General features: G+C 46.3%; 1 protein-coding gene across 1 annotated transcript in view; it reads left to right on the forward strand.

The window, feature by feature from the left end:
• camkmt (calmodulin-lysine N-methyltransferase) overlaps positions 1 to 5,813 on the forward strand; it is a 184,216-nt gene extending 178,403 nt beyond the window's left edge. The window contains exon 11 of the mRNA XM_021576372.3: positions 4,282 to 5,813. Coding sequence (XP_021432047.3) covers positions 4,282 to 4,383 — 102 coding nt within the window. The 3' untranslated portion in view covers positions 4,384 to 5,813. The remainder of the gene's footprint in view (positions 1 to 4,281) is intronic.
• Positions 5,814 to 12,766: the final 6,953 nt, after the last annotated feature.

Here is a 12,766-nt window from a genome sequence, read left to right on the forward strand (position 1 = left end):
AGTGGAGCAGGTCGAGAGCTTCACGTTCCTTGTAGTGGAGCAGGTCGAGAGCTTCACGTTCCTTGTAGTGGAGCAGGTCGAGAGCTTCACGTTCCTTGTAGTGGAGCAGGTCGAGAGCTTCACGTTCCTTGTAGTGGAGCAGGTCGAGAGCTTCACGTTCCTTGTAGAGGAGCAGGTCGAGAGCTTCACGTTCCTTGTAGTGGAGCAGGTCGAGAGCTTCACGTTCCTTGTAGTGGAGCAGGTCGAGAGCTTCACGTTCCTTGTAGTGGAGCAGGTCGAGAGCTTCACGTTCCTTGTAGTGGAGCAGGTCGAGAGCTTCACGTTCCTTGTAGTGGAGCAGGTCGAGAGCTTCACGTTCCTTGTAGAGGAGCAGGTCGAGAGCTTCACGTTCCTTGTAGTGGAGCAGGTCGAGAGCTTCACGTTCCTTGTAGTGGAGCAGGTCGAGAGCTTCACGTTCCTTGTAGTGGAGCAGGTCGAGAGCTTCACGTTCCTTGTAGTGGAGCAGGTCGAGAGCTTCACGTTCCTTGTAGTGGAGCAGGTCGAGAGCTTCACGTTCCTTGTAGTGGAGCAGGTCGAGAGCTTCACGTTCCTTGTAGTGGAGCAGGTCGAGAGCTTCACGTTCCTTGTAGTGGAGCAGGTCGAGAGCTTCACGTTCCTTGTAGAGGAGCAGGTCGAGAGCTTCACGTTCCTTGTAGTGGAGCAGGTCGAGAGCTTCACGTTCCTTGTAGTGGAGCAGGTCGAGAGCTTCACGTTCCTTGTAGTGGAGCAGGTCGAGAGCTTCACGTTCCTTGTAGAGGAGCAGGTCGAGAGCTTCACGTTCCTTGTAGAGGAGCAGGTCGAGAGCTTCACGTTCCTTGTAGTGGAGCAGGTCGAGAGCTTTGCGTTCCTTGGCGTCCACATCACTAATGACTTAACATGGTCCACACCCACCCACACAGTCAAGAAAAGGACACGACAGCTCTTCTTCTCGCTCAGGAGGCTGGACATATTTGGCTTTGGGCCTCAGATCCTCCAAAGGTTCTACAGCTGCACCATAGAGAGCATCTTGACTGGCTGCATCACCGCCTGGTACGGAAAATGCACTACCATCATCCGCAAAGCGCCACAGAGAGTGGTGCGGACGGCCCAGTACATCACTGAGACTGAGATCCCTGACATCCAGGACCTCTATGTCAGGCAGTGTCAGAGGAAGGCCTGAAAAATTGTCAAAGATTCCAGCCACCCAAGTCACACTGTTCACTCTGCTATCGTCCGGCAAACGGTACCAGAGCATCGGCTCTCGGAACAACAGCTTCTACCCCCAAGCCATAAGACTGCTAAATAGCCAGGCTGCTAAATAGTCAATTAATTGTACCCAAACTATCTGTTCTGTCTCTATCTTGCACTGACCCTATGTACACTCACTAGACTATATATACACACTCACTCACACACACTACATTGACACACACATTCACATACACTACATATGAACACACACACACAACACAAACACACACATACATACATTTTGCATACACACACACTTTTACACTCATCATTTGCTGCTGTTCCTCTGTTCTTTATTTTATTCATATTATTGTCTATCCTGATGCCTAGTCACTTTACCCTGCCTTCATGTACATATCTACCTCAAATACCTTATTATTATCTATCCTGATGCCTAGTCACTTTACCCTGCCTTCGTGTACATATCTACCTCAAATACCTTATTATTATCTATCCTGATGCCTAGTCACTTTACCCTTCCTTCATATACATATCTACCTCAAATACCTTATTATTATCTATCCTGATGCCTAGTCACTTTACCCTGCCTTCATATACATATCTACCTCAAATACCTTATTATTATCTATCCTGATGCCTAGTCACTTTACCCTGCCTTTATGTACATATCTACCTCAAAAACCTCATACCCTGCACTCTGTATAAAGCCCATTCTAGTGTATTTTATTGTGTTAGTTATTTTATTACAATTGTTTAACTCTGCATCGTATTCGGCGCATGTGACAAGTAACATTTGATCTGATTTTTGAACACTTGCTTCCAATCTGCTACGATGTCAAGTCCGATCAGGTGGTCTAATATGATGCACTAAGAAATGGGATGGTCCCTCAAATCACTATACACTAATACCAAGACCAAAATATGTGCAGTCTGAAACTCTGCCAAACACTCCACTCTCAGACCTGAGTTTATAGAAAATGCACTGAGCTGTGTGGCAGAGTTTTACGGAGGTGAATGTTGTGGACGTAAGATATGGGTGTTAGCGGTGGGAAATGTGTGCGTATGAGTGTTGCTGTTAAAATTCTTTAAGAACCGTTCTCTAAGACCCCAAAGACCCTCAAATCTGCAATCCCCCCTTGTGCATGCACACCCACACACACCCGCCCCCCTGCAGCAGGCCTTCCCTTGTCTCTCCAGGATGAGCCGGTCTCACCAGTGTGGAGCAGGGAGACGGCTTCTTTTTAGCAGGGCTGCGTGTTATCCTCTTATCCCCACTGTTCTGGAATAGAGCGCGACCAGCTGGAGGACTGTAAGGGGCCTGATAATGTGATCTATTTTCTGCCCGCCGTCTTAATCTTGTTACTCAAATGGTTGTGAAGAGAGTCATGAATTTAAATTTTGCCCCCCACGCGTTAACCCCTCTGTGTCCATATCCCTCTTTTCCTCTCTCTCCCTCTCTCCCAGCTGCCTATAAGCGAACAACCCCACCCCACCCACACGTCTCCTTCCCCTTTCTCTCTATCCACCCCATCCCTCGCTCTCCGTTACCCAATCCCACGAGAGACCCCAGATGTCCGGTTCATCCTCCTCTCTCCCAGGAGCGCCTTCTCCTCCCCATTTCTCTCTGTCTCTCTCGCTCTCGCTCTCTCTCTCTCTGTCTCTGCGAAAAGCTAAGGGAGGAATGAGGGAGGGATAGACAAGGACAGAGGGAGAAAAAAGCAGGGCGAAAGTGGCAATGAAATAAATGACTTGCATCTTGGCAGCGGCGCGATTAAAACGTAAGTCCCGATTTATCCAGCCACCCATGAAGCTGATTAGCAGTCTGTGATCAGGAGGAACAGCTTTGCTTGTTAAACTTTTCACCTCTGCGAGCTCGCCAGGGTTTTTCCTCCACCCCGCCCCCCGCACCCCAACCACACCAACCCCACCATCCCCCTTCCAGGCCAGATTTGAATGTGAATGCGGCCGTCCGTCCTTTGCAGTTGGGCTTAGTGTTGGGAGGCTGGCCTTCCCCGCATACAGGCGGGTCACGGGTTCAACCACCGGCCGGTTACGTGGAGGGGTGTGCAGAGAGATAACGCACATCAAGGACACGAGGAGGGGGGGGGGGGGGTCTTATCTGTCCTCTCAAAAGCCAGGAGAGGGAGACTGAGACTGAGAGGGAGAGAGGGGATATGTCTGCTGAAAGTAGCTGGTTGTTTTAGGAGTAGGGAGGGAGCCAGGCAGGGAGGGAAACTGTTGGTTGGTACCACTGGGTCCCAGGTGAGAGGAGGGCTGGGAGATCTGGAGGAGGAGTACTGTCTGCGATGTGTCTGTGATATACAGTTTTGGGCCTTGGCGCTATCACGAACACCACTACTTCCTTTAATGAGACATGCATTATATACAAGTAGTAAAAGTAACAAAGATATCATAAATTAGTCTATCAGAGGCCACTTATTTTTTTCATTTTCTCTTATTCTCTGTCGACGGGTTTCTGTTTGTAAGGGAGTTGATTTATATAAACGGATTTCACATTTTGTACAAAACTCACTTTCCTAAGTCCTGGCGTGGTGCAGACACCAATCAGCGATCTGATTGGCTGGGAAAGAGCCCGGCTCCTAGACCCTCAGTGCCAAGTCAGCCGAGGTGGGCACTGGTCACCACCGGGACTTAGCCCATAGAGAGACTGTAGCTTATTGTGTAGCTCATTGTGGGCATGGAGAGGCAGTATCCTAGGGGGCATACTGTACATGTTGCACTCAGTCCCTTTGTAACTGAGAGAAGTGTGAGATAAGTACCTGGGAGAGAGTCACTAGACTGATCCACTGTTTAAGAGAAGTCAGCTGGTAGTATCTGGGCCAGTTAGTATCATCTGAAGCAGCAAACTTCTTCCACCCCCTCTGACCTCATCCTAACCTGAAACTCCTGTGGTGTATTCACTAGGAACCAAACGGAACAAAACGTCAGGGACAAGATCTACCAGAATTCTTTCCAATAGAAACTCTAGTTTTCCTTGCAAAACGCAACTGTTTCCGACAGTTTGGACTAATGATTACGTGTGTGTTTCAGATGCAGATTGGAGGAAAGGAGGCATATGATGACAACATCCACTACCCTCTCCTCGTCACCCTGACCCGAGGAGCCAGCCCCACCCATCTTCATCTCCTCTGAGACCCGGCTCACCATCCTCCCCTCGCTGCCCAGCCTCTTGCCAATCAGACTCCCAGGGTTAGAGTTAGGCCGTCTAGCTTCCTGGCAGTCCTGCACACCAGTACTTATGCCACTGTGTCCCTGGCTCACATAGGGGTCGCGGTTGATGAGATAAAAGCTTGGGGATGAATTGTTTGATTTGTTTCCAGTATATATTTCTTGTATTAACTCCACTCACTGTGGTGAGTTCAGTATTACTATTACATAACATTACAGAATAGTTTTTTCTTGACTTTTGGAAGTTTTGTGGCAACGCTTTGAAGAGTGTGTGTGTGTGTTGTGATGATGACATGTTGTGTGTGGCTGAATCGGTCTCTGATCACTTGCGACCTTGTTACTGTGCAATACAACAATGTGCGATGTGCAAAACCGAATGGTGGAGATTTCAGGTTTCCCTCGCAGCCTCAATGAACTGTCAACACTGAGAGGGCTGAAGCATACATATAGAATCAGTAGATAATGTTCTGATGCGCTAACCAAGTAGTATGCCAACAACGTTTATGTATATGAGCATACCGGACAGTATCTTTCACTAAAAGTCTATGATGAACTTTTAATTTATTAATCAACAGGGTTCAGGTCACTTCGATCCATGCCCAGTACCCATCTGAACAAGTGTTTCTGAGTGCACATCAAACTGAAAATGTTCTTCTGATTTGTCATCTATGCTCTGCAGAAGTATCTTAAACCAAAGGTTCCATGGCAGGGTTCCACAGAGTTGAATGGCGATATGTGGTTCACTGTGAAAAGTGCTTCTCAGCCAATACCTCTCAGGTTGAGTTTCCCAAAAGCTTCGTAGGACCCAGATCTTTAGACCATTGCCTACAAAGCTTCCAATTGCCTCCAATGGATTTTCGGAGATCTTAATGCTGCGAAGCTTTTAAGAAACTCACACCTGGTCTCTTGCTCAATGCGCTCAGCTCTATAAGCCAAGACCTTCTACACTGTCTCCAGCTGAAACTGTGTTACTGTGAGATTAACATGAACAACATGATTCCACAAACTCACTGCTATATTTGACGTTTGTCCATAAAACGCAAACATCAAGTATTATTTATACCCACCACTCAGCATTATGGTCTTCAGCTGACTCTGGTCTACCGACGCTGTGCTCTTTACATCCACCAACCTGTACTCTAACCACTATTGTATTAGACATGGATTGATTGATTGTTTTATTAGAGTCTCAGGTGGTTTTAATAACTGTCCACTAAAAACATACTGCTATACATTACAGTCCTCTACTTTTAGAACTAATGTTCTGTTCTGTTTTAATAATAATACCCTCCGAAAATAACATTGTCGTAGTTGTGATATAAAAGTTTTAACCCTTTTTGGACCCCAGGAAGAGTTCATGGGGATCCTAATAAATACAAAAGAACATGTCAAAATTGTATTCTTTTATCAAATGTGGTTGACTTGATTTCAACACATTTCACCTTGATCTCCTATTATGGGCCTGTATAATTCCCTCCTTTCAGATGCTTGGATCAGTTGAAATGATACTCAACTCATACAATAACATTCTCTGCAGATCGTCGTCATCCTTCTTGGTTTTCTCAGACAGTGGTCCCTGCTCTCTAAGCCGCTCCCAGACAGGGTCCTGTTTTCAGTGCAGGCCACAGCCCTTCTCCAGACTACTCCTCCACAAAAATAATAGAGAGAGGGGAGGGAGAGAGGGAGGGCAGCATAGAACAGCTAATCCTGAGGGCTGTGCTGGTCAGGCTGGTGCTGGGCTGCAGGGGTAGGGGGAATACAGGGGAGGGGCAAGCGAGCCCCCCTCGATCTCTCTTTTGATATTTTGAACAGGACTGTTCTCTCCTCCCCACGCTCTGCCAGAGAGGAGCAGAGAGAGAGAGGAGCAGAGAGAGAGACTGGGAGAGCTCCCTGCTCAACACAAGGGCCCCATTAACTTGACCACTTGCCCTTTGCACACAAAGCCTGGGACGGCCCCCTGCCCCTCCCACCCAATTATGTGTGATTAGGCTCAGTGTGCTATGTCAAGATGCAGGAGGGTGGGAGAGAGAGCTCTGTTAAGGACATCGAGATAGGCATCTGTTTAGGCCTGTCAAATTAAAGTGTATTGGTCGCGTTCACAGATTTGCAGGTGCAGTGAAATGCTTGTGTTTCTAGCTCCAACAGTGCAGTAATACCTAGCAATACGAAACAATACACACATAATCCCCCCCAAAATTATAAATAAATTAAGATACATCAGAACGAGCAATGTCAGAGTCCGCAATATATTTTTTTATATGTTTTCTCCAAGATCGCATAGCAGTTCAGACGTCTTTTGTCCTCGTCTTGTCGTGTCCTGTATATATATATATTTACAACTTTTTTTCACATACATTTTATTTTTATTTTTTTCCATCAACTCATCTTCTAAACACTCTCCTGCAACCAGCCTCACCAATTTATATTTATAAAAAAGTATTATTTACCTCAGATCTGCAATCCTTCAGGAAGCTAGCCAGAAACTCCAGGAGGCTGGCCAGAAACTAGCCAGAAGCTAGCCAGGAGCTAGCCCAGAAGCTAATCAGAAGCTAACCACGGTTTGTGGTCATCGGCTGTCCTTTAGTTCGAAAATCTATCGAAAATCTATCGCCAGTTTTGTACGGCGCAGCGCGGCTCGGGAAACGGAACATACCGGACCATTTTTTTTCTCTCCATGTCCCTGGATTTCAACTGCTCTCTGGACGTTCATACCCGGATCTCACAGCTAGCTAGCTGCTATCCGTGTGACAGTCGGCTTTCGTCGATTCCGGAGCAAACATCGATTGTTCCGGTGCTAGCCAGCTCCGTCAATCACGCCTGAGTTCCATCATTCACTCCTGGGCTGCAGTCACCTATCCGGACCCGTTTCACTGCCTACGCGGAGCCCCACCGGGCCTTCACAACCGGACTGCCGACGTTATCTACCTGAAGGAGATCCGGCTGGCTCCTCTGTCGCGACGTTACCGGAACGCCCATCTGCGGCCCGCTAACCGTTAGCTGTCTTTCCGGCTGCTATCTGAATAGACAATCGGACAATTTATTTATTTGAATTATTATGTTTTCTTCTCGGGCCTCTATAACTATATCTATTGTTCTTATTTTTGTTGTTGTGTGATTTGGATTAATCCCCTCTACCACACGGAACCCCACTAATCTACTGACCGAACGCAAGAGGTGGCTAACAACAGACTCCATCCTATGCTAGCTTGCTACCGGTTGGCTTGGCTAGCTGTCTAAATCGCCGTGACCCTAAACCAACCTCTCCACTCACTGGACCCTTTTGATCACTCGACTAAGCATGCCTCTCCTTAATGTCAATATGTCTTGTCCATTGCTGTTCTGGTTAGTGTTTATTGGCTTATTTCACTGTAGAGCCTCTAGTCCTGCTCACTATACCTTATCCAACCTATTAGTTCCACCACCCACATATGCAATGACATCTCCTGGTTTCAATGATGTTTCTAGAGACAATATCTCTCTCTTCATCACTCAATACCTAGGTTTACCTCCACTGTATTCACATCCTACCTTACCTTTGTCTGTACATTATACCTTGATGCTATTTTATCGCCCCCAGAAACCTCCATTTACTCTCTGTTCCAGACGTTCTAGACGACCAATTCTTATTGCTTTCAGTCGCACCCTTATTCTACTCCTCCTATGTTCCTCTGGCGATGTAGAGGTGAATCCAGGCCCTGCAGTGCCTAGCTCCACTCCTATTCCCCAGGCGCTCTCTTTTGACGACTTCTGTAACCGTAATAGCCTTGGTTTCATGCATGTTAACATTAGAAGCCTCCTCCCTAAGTTTGTTCTTTTCACTGCTTTAGCACACTCTGCCAACCCGGATGTTCTAGCTGTGTCTGAATCCTGGCTTAGGAAGACCACCAAAAATTCAGACATTTTAATTCCAAACTACAACATTTTCAGACAAGATAGAACTGCCAAAGGGGGCGGTGTTGCAATTTACTGCAAAGATAGCCTGCAGAGTTCTGTCCTACTATCCAGGTCTGTACCCAAACAATTTGAACTTCTACTTTTAAAAATCCACCTTTCTAAAAACAAGTCTCTCACCGTTGCCGCCTGCTATAGACCACCCTCTGCCCCCAGCTGTGCTCTGGACACCATATGTGAACTGATTGCCCCCCATCTATCTTCAGAGCTCGTGCTGCTAGGCGACCTAAACTGGAACATGCTTAACACCCCAGCCATCCTACAATCTAAACTTGATGCCCTCAATCTCACACAAATTATCAATGAACCTACCAGGTACCTCCCCAAAGCCTTAAACACGGGCACCCTCATAGATATCATCCTAACCAACTTCCCCTCTAAATACACCTCTGCTGTCTTCAACCAAGATCTCAGCGATCACTGCCTCATTGCCTGCATCCGTAATGGGTCAGCGGTCAAACGACCTCCTCTCATCACTGTAAAACGCTCCCTGAAACACTTCAGCGAGCAGGCCTTTCTAATCGACCTGGCCGGGGTATCCTGGAAGGATATTGACCTCATCCCGTCAGTAGAGGATGCCTGGATATTTTTTAAAAATGCCTTCCTAACCATCTTAAATAAACATGCCCCATTCAAGAAATTTAGAACCAGGAACAGATATAGCCCTTGGTTCTCCCCAGACCTGACTGCCCTTAATCAACACAAAAACGTCCTATGGCGTTCTGCATTAGCATCGAACAGCCCCCGTGATATGCAGCTGTTCAGGGAAGCTAGAAACCATTATACACAGGCAGTTAGAAAAGCCAAGGCTAGCTTTTTCAAGCAGAAATTTGCTTCTTGCAACACTAACTCAAAAGAGTTCTGGGACACTGTAAAGTCCATGGAGAATAAGAACACCTCCTCCCAGCTGCCCACTGCACTGAAGATAGGAAACACTGTCACCACTGATAAATCCACCATAATTGAAAATTTCAATAAGCATTTTTCTACTGCTGGCCATGCTTTCCACCTGGCTACTCCTACCCCTGTCAACAGCACTGCACCCCCAACAGCAACTCGCCCAAGCCTTCCCCATTTCTCCTTCTCCCAAATCCATTCAGCTGATGTTCTGAAAGAGCTGCAAAATCTGGACCCCTACAAATCAGCCGGGCTAGACAATCTGGACCCTTTCTTTCTAAAATTATCTGCCGAAATTGTTGCCACCCCTATTACTAGCCTGTTCAACCTCTCTTTCGTGTCGTCTGAGATTCCCAAAGATTGGAAAGCAGCTGCGGTCATCCCCCTCTTCAAAGGGGGGGACACTCTTGACCCAAACTGCTACAGACCTATATCTATCCTACCATGCCTTTCTAAGGTCTTCGAAAGCCAAGTCAACAAACAGATTACCGACCATTTTGAATCTCACCATACCTTCTCTGCTATGCAATCTGGTTTCAGAGCTGGTCATGGGTGCACCTCAGCCACGCTCAAGGTCCTAAACGATATCTTAACCGCCATCGATAAGAAACATTACTGTGCAGCCGTATTCATTGATCTGGCCAAGGCTTTCGACTCTGTCAATCACCACATCCTCATCGGCAGACTCAACAGCCTTGGTTTCTCAAATGATTGCCTCGCCTGGTTCACCAACTACTTCTCTGATAGAGTTCAGTGTGTCAAATCTGAGGGTCTGTTGTCCGGACCTCTGGCAGTCTCTATGGGGGTGCCACAGGGTTCAATTCTTGGACCGACTCTCTTCTCTGTATACATCAATGAGGTCGCTCTTGCTGCTGGTGAGTCTCTGATCCACCTCTACGCAGACGACACCATTCTGTATACTTCCGGCCCTTCTTTGGACACTGTGTTAACAACCCTCCAGGCAAGCTTCAATGCCATACAACTCTCCTTCCGTGGCCTCCAACTGCTCTTAAATACAAGTAAAACTAAATGCATGCTCTTCAACCGATCACTACCTGCACCTACCCGCCTGTCCAACATCACTACTCTGGACGGCTCTGACTTAGAATACGTGGACAACTACAAATACTTAGGTGTCTGGTTAGACTGTAAACTCTCCTTCCAGACCCATATCAAACATCTCCAATCCAAAGTTAAATCTAGAATTGGCTTCCTATTTCGCAACAAAGCATCCTTCACTCATGCTGCCAAACATACCCTTGTAAAACTGACCATCCTACCAATCCTCGACTTTGGCGATGTAATTTACAAAATAGCCTCCAATACCCTACTCAACAAACTGGATGCAGTCTATCACAGTGCAATCCGTTTTGTCACCAAAGCCCCATACACTACCCACCATTGCGACCTGTACGCTCTCGTTGGCTGGCCCTCGCTTCATACTCGTCGCCAAACCCACTGGCTCCATGTCATCTACAAGACCCTGCTAGGTAAAGTCCCCCCTTATCTCAGCTCGCTGGTCACCATAGCATCTCCCACCTGTAGCACACGCTCCAGCAGGTATATCTCTCTAGTCACCCCCAAAACCAATTCTTTCTTTGGCCGCCTCTCTTTCCAGTTCTCTGCTGCCAATGACTGGAACGAACTACAAAAATCTCTGAAACTGGAAACTCTTATCTCCCTCACTAGCTTTAAGCACCAACTGTCAGAGCAGCTCACAGATTACTGCACCTGTACATAGCCCACATATAATTTAGCCCTATCAACTACCTCTTTCCCAACTGTATTTAATTTATTTATTTATTTTGCTCCTTTGCACCCCATTATTTTTATTTCTACTTTGCACATTCTTCCATTGCAAAACTACCATTCCAGTGTTTTACTTGCTATATTGTATTTACCTTGCCACCAAGGCCTTTTTTTGCCTTTACCTCCCTTCTCACCTCATTTGCTCACATTGTATATAGACTTGTTTATACTTTATTATTGACTGTATGTTTGTTTTACTCCATGTGTAACTCTGTGTTGTTGTATCTGTCGAACTGCTTTGCTTTATCTTGGCCAGGTCGCAATTGTAAATGAGAACTTGTTCTCAACTTGCCTACCTGGTTAAATAAAGGTAAAATAAAATAAAATAAATAAATAAATATCATTGGAGGCTCCTCAGAGAAGGAATGGGGTGACCATCCTCAGTGAATTTCAGAAGAAAAAGAAATTGTGAAACACTAAAAAAGTTTACCTTTTTAGATGAAACTATATTAAATATATTCACGTCACCAAATAATTGATAAAAATGAAGTTCTACAGTAGCCTCAACAGCACTCTGTCGGGTAGCATCATGGTGTAGCCGAAGGACAGCTAGTTTCTGTCCTCCTCTGGGTACATTGACTTCAACACAAAACCTAGGAGGCTCATGGTTCTCACCCCCTTCCATAGTGCTATCTAAGCTACAGCTAGATAGCACTGAAGTGCATACAATGTGGTTGACACAAAGAAAGAGAAAGACAGTAGTTCAAATTGTATTTGTCACATGTGCTGAATACGACAGTGAAATGCTTACATACAAGCCCTTAACCAACCATGCAGTTTTAAGAAAATACAAAACAAAAAAAGTAAGAGATAAGGATAAAAAATAACTAAAGAGCAGCAGTAAATAACAATAGCGGGGCTATATACAGGGGGTACCGGTACAGAGTCAATATGCAGGGGCACTGGTGTTGAGGTAATATGTACATGTAGGTAGAGTTATTAAAGTGACTATGCATAGATAACAGAGTAGTAGAAGAGGGTGGGGGTTAAATGCAAATAGTCTGGGTAGCCATTTGACAAGATGTTCAGGAGTCTTATGGCTTGGGGGTAGAAGCTGTTTAGAAGCCTATTGGACCTAGACTTGGCGCTCCGGTACTGCTTTCCGTGCGGTAGCAGAGAGAACAGTCTATGACTAGGGTGGCTGGAGTCTTTGACAATTTGTAGGGCCTTCCTCTGACACCGCCTGGTATAGAGGTCCTGGATGGCAGGAAGCTTGGCCCCAGTGATGTACTGGCCCACACACACTACCCTCTGTAGTGCCTTGCGGTCGGAGGCAGAACAGTTGCCATACCAGGCAGTGCTCAATCCGTCAGGATGCTCTCAATGGTGCAGCTGTAAAACCTTTTGAGGATCTGAGAACCCATGTCAAATCTTTTCATTCTCCTGTTTTGGAATAGGTTTTGTCGTGCCCTCTTCAGGAAGGTCTTGGTGTGCTTGGATCATGTTCGTTTTTTGGTGAGGTGGACGCCAAGGAACTTGAAGCTCTCAACCTGCTCCACTACAGCCCCGTTGATGAGAATGGGGGCGTGCTCAGTCCTCCTTTTCCTATGGTCCACAATCATCTCCTTTGTCTGGATCACGTTGAGGGAGAAGTGAAAATTAAGACGACTTTCAAGTAGTAAGACATGTATAAAAGCACAGATACCATTAATAAGAAGGGTCTAGAGGCGTTTTATATGGTGAGCTACCA

This window comes from Oncorhynchus mykiss, chromosome 20 (genome assembly GCF_057628025.1).
Source record: "Oncorhynchus mykiss isolate SJ-2025 chromosome 20, ASM5762802v1, whole genome shotgun sequence".
In the NCBI taxonomy this organism is placed as follows: Eukaryota; Metazoa; Chordata; class Actinopteri; order Salmoniformes; family Salmonidae; genus Oncorhynchus; species Oncorhynchus mykiss.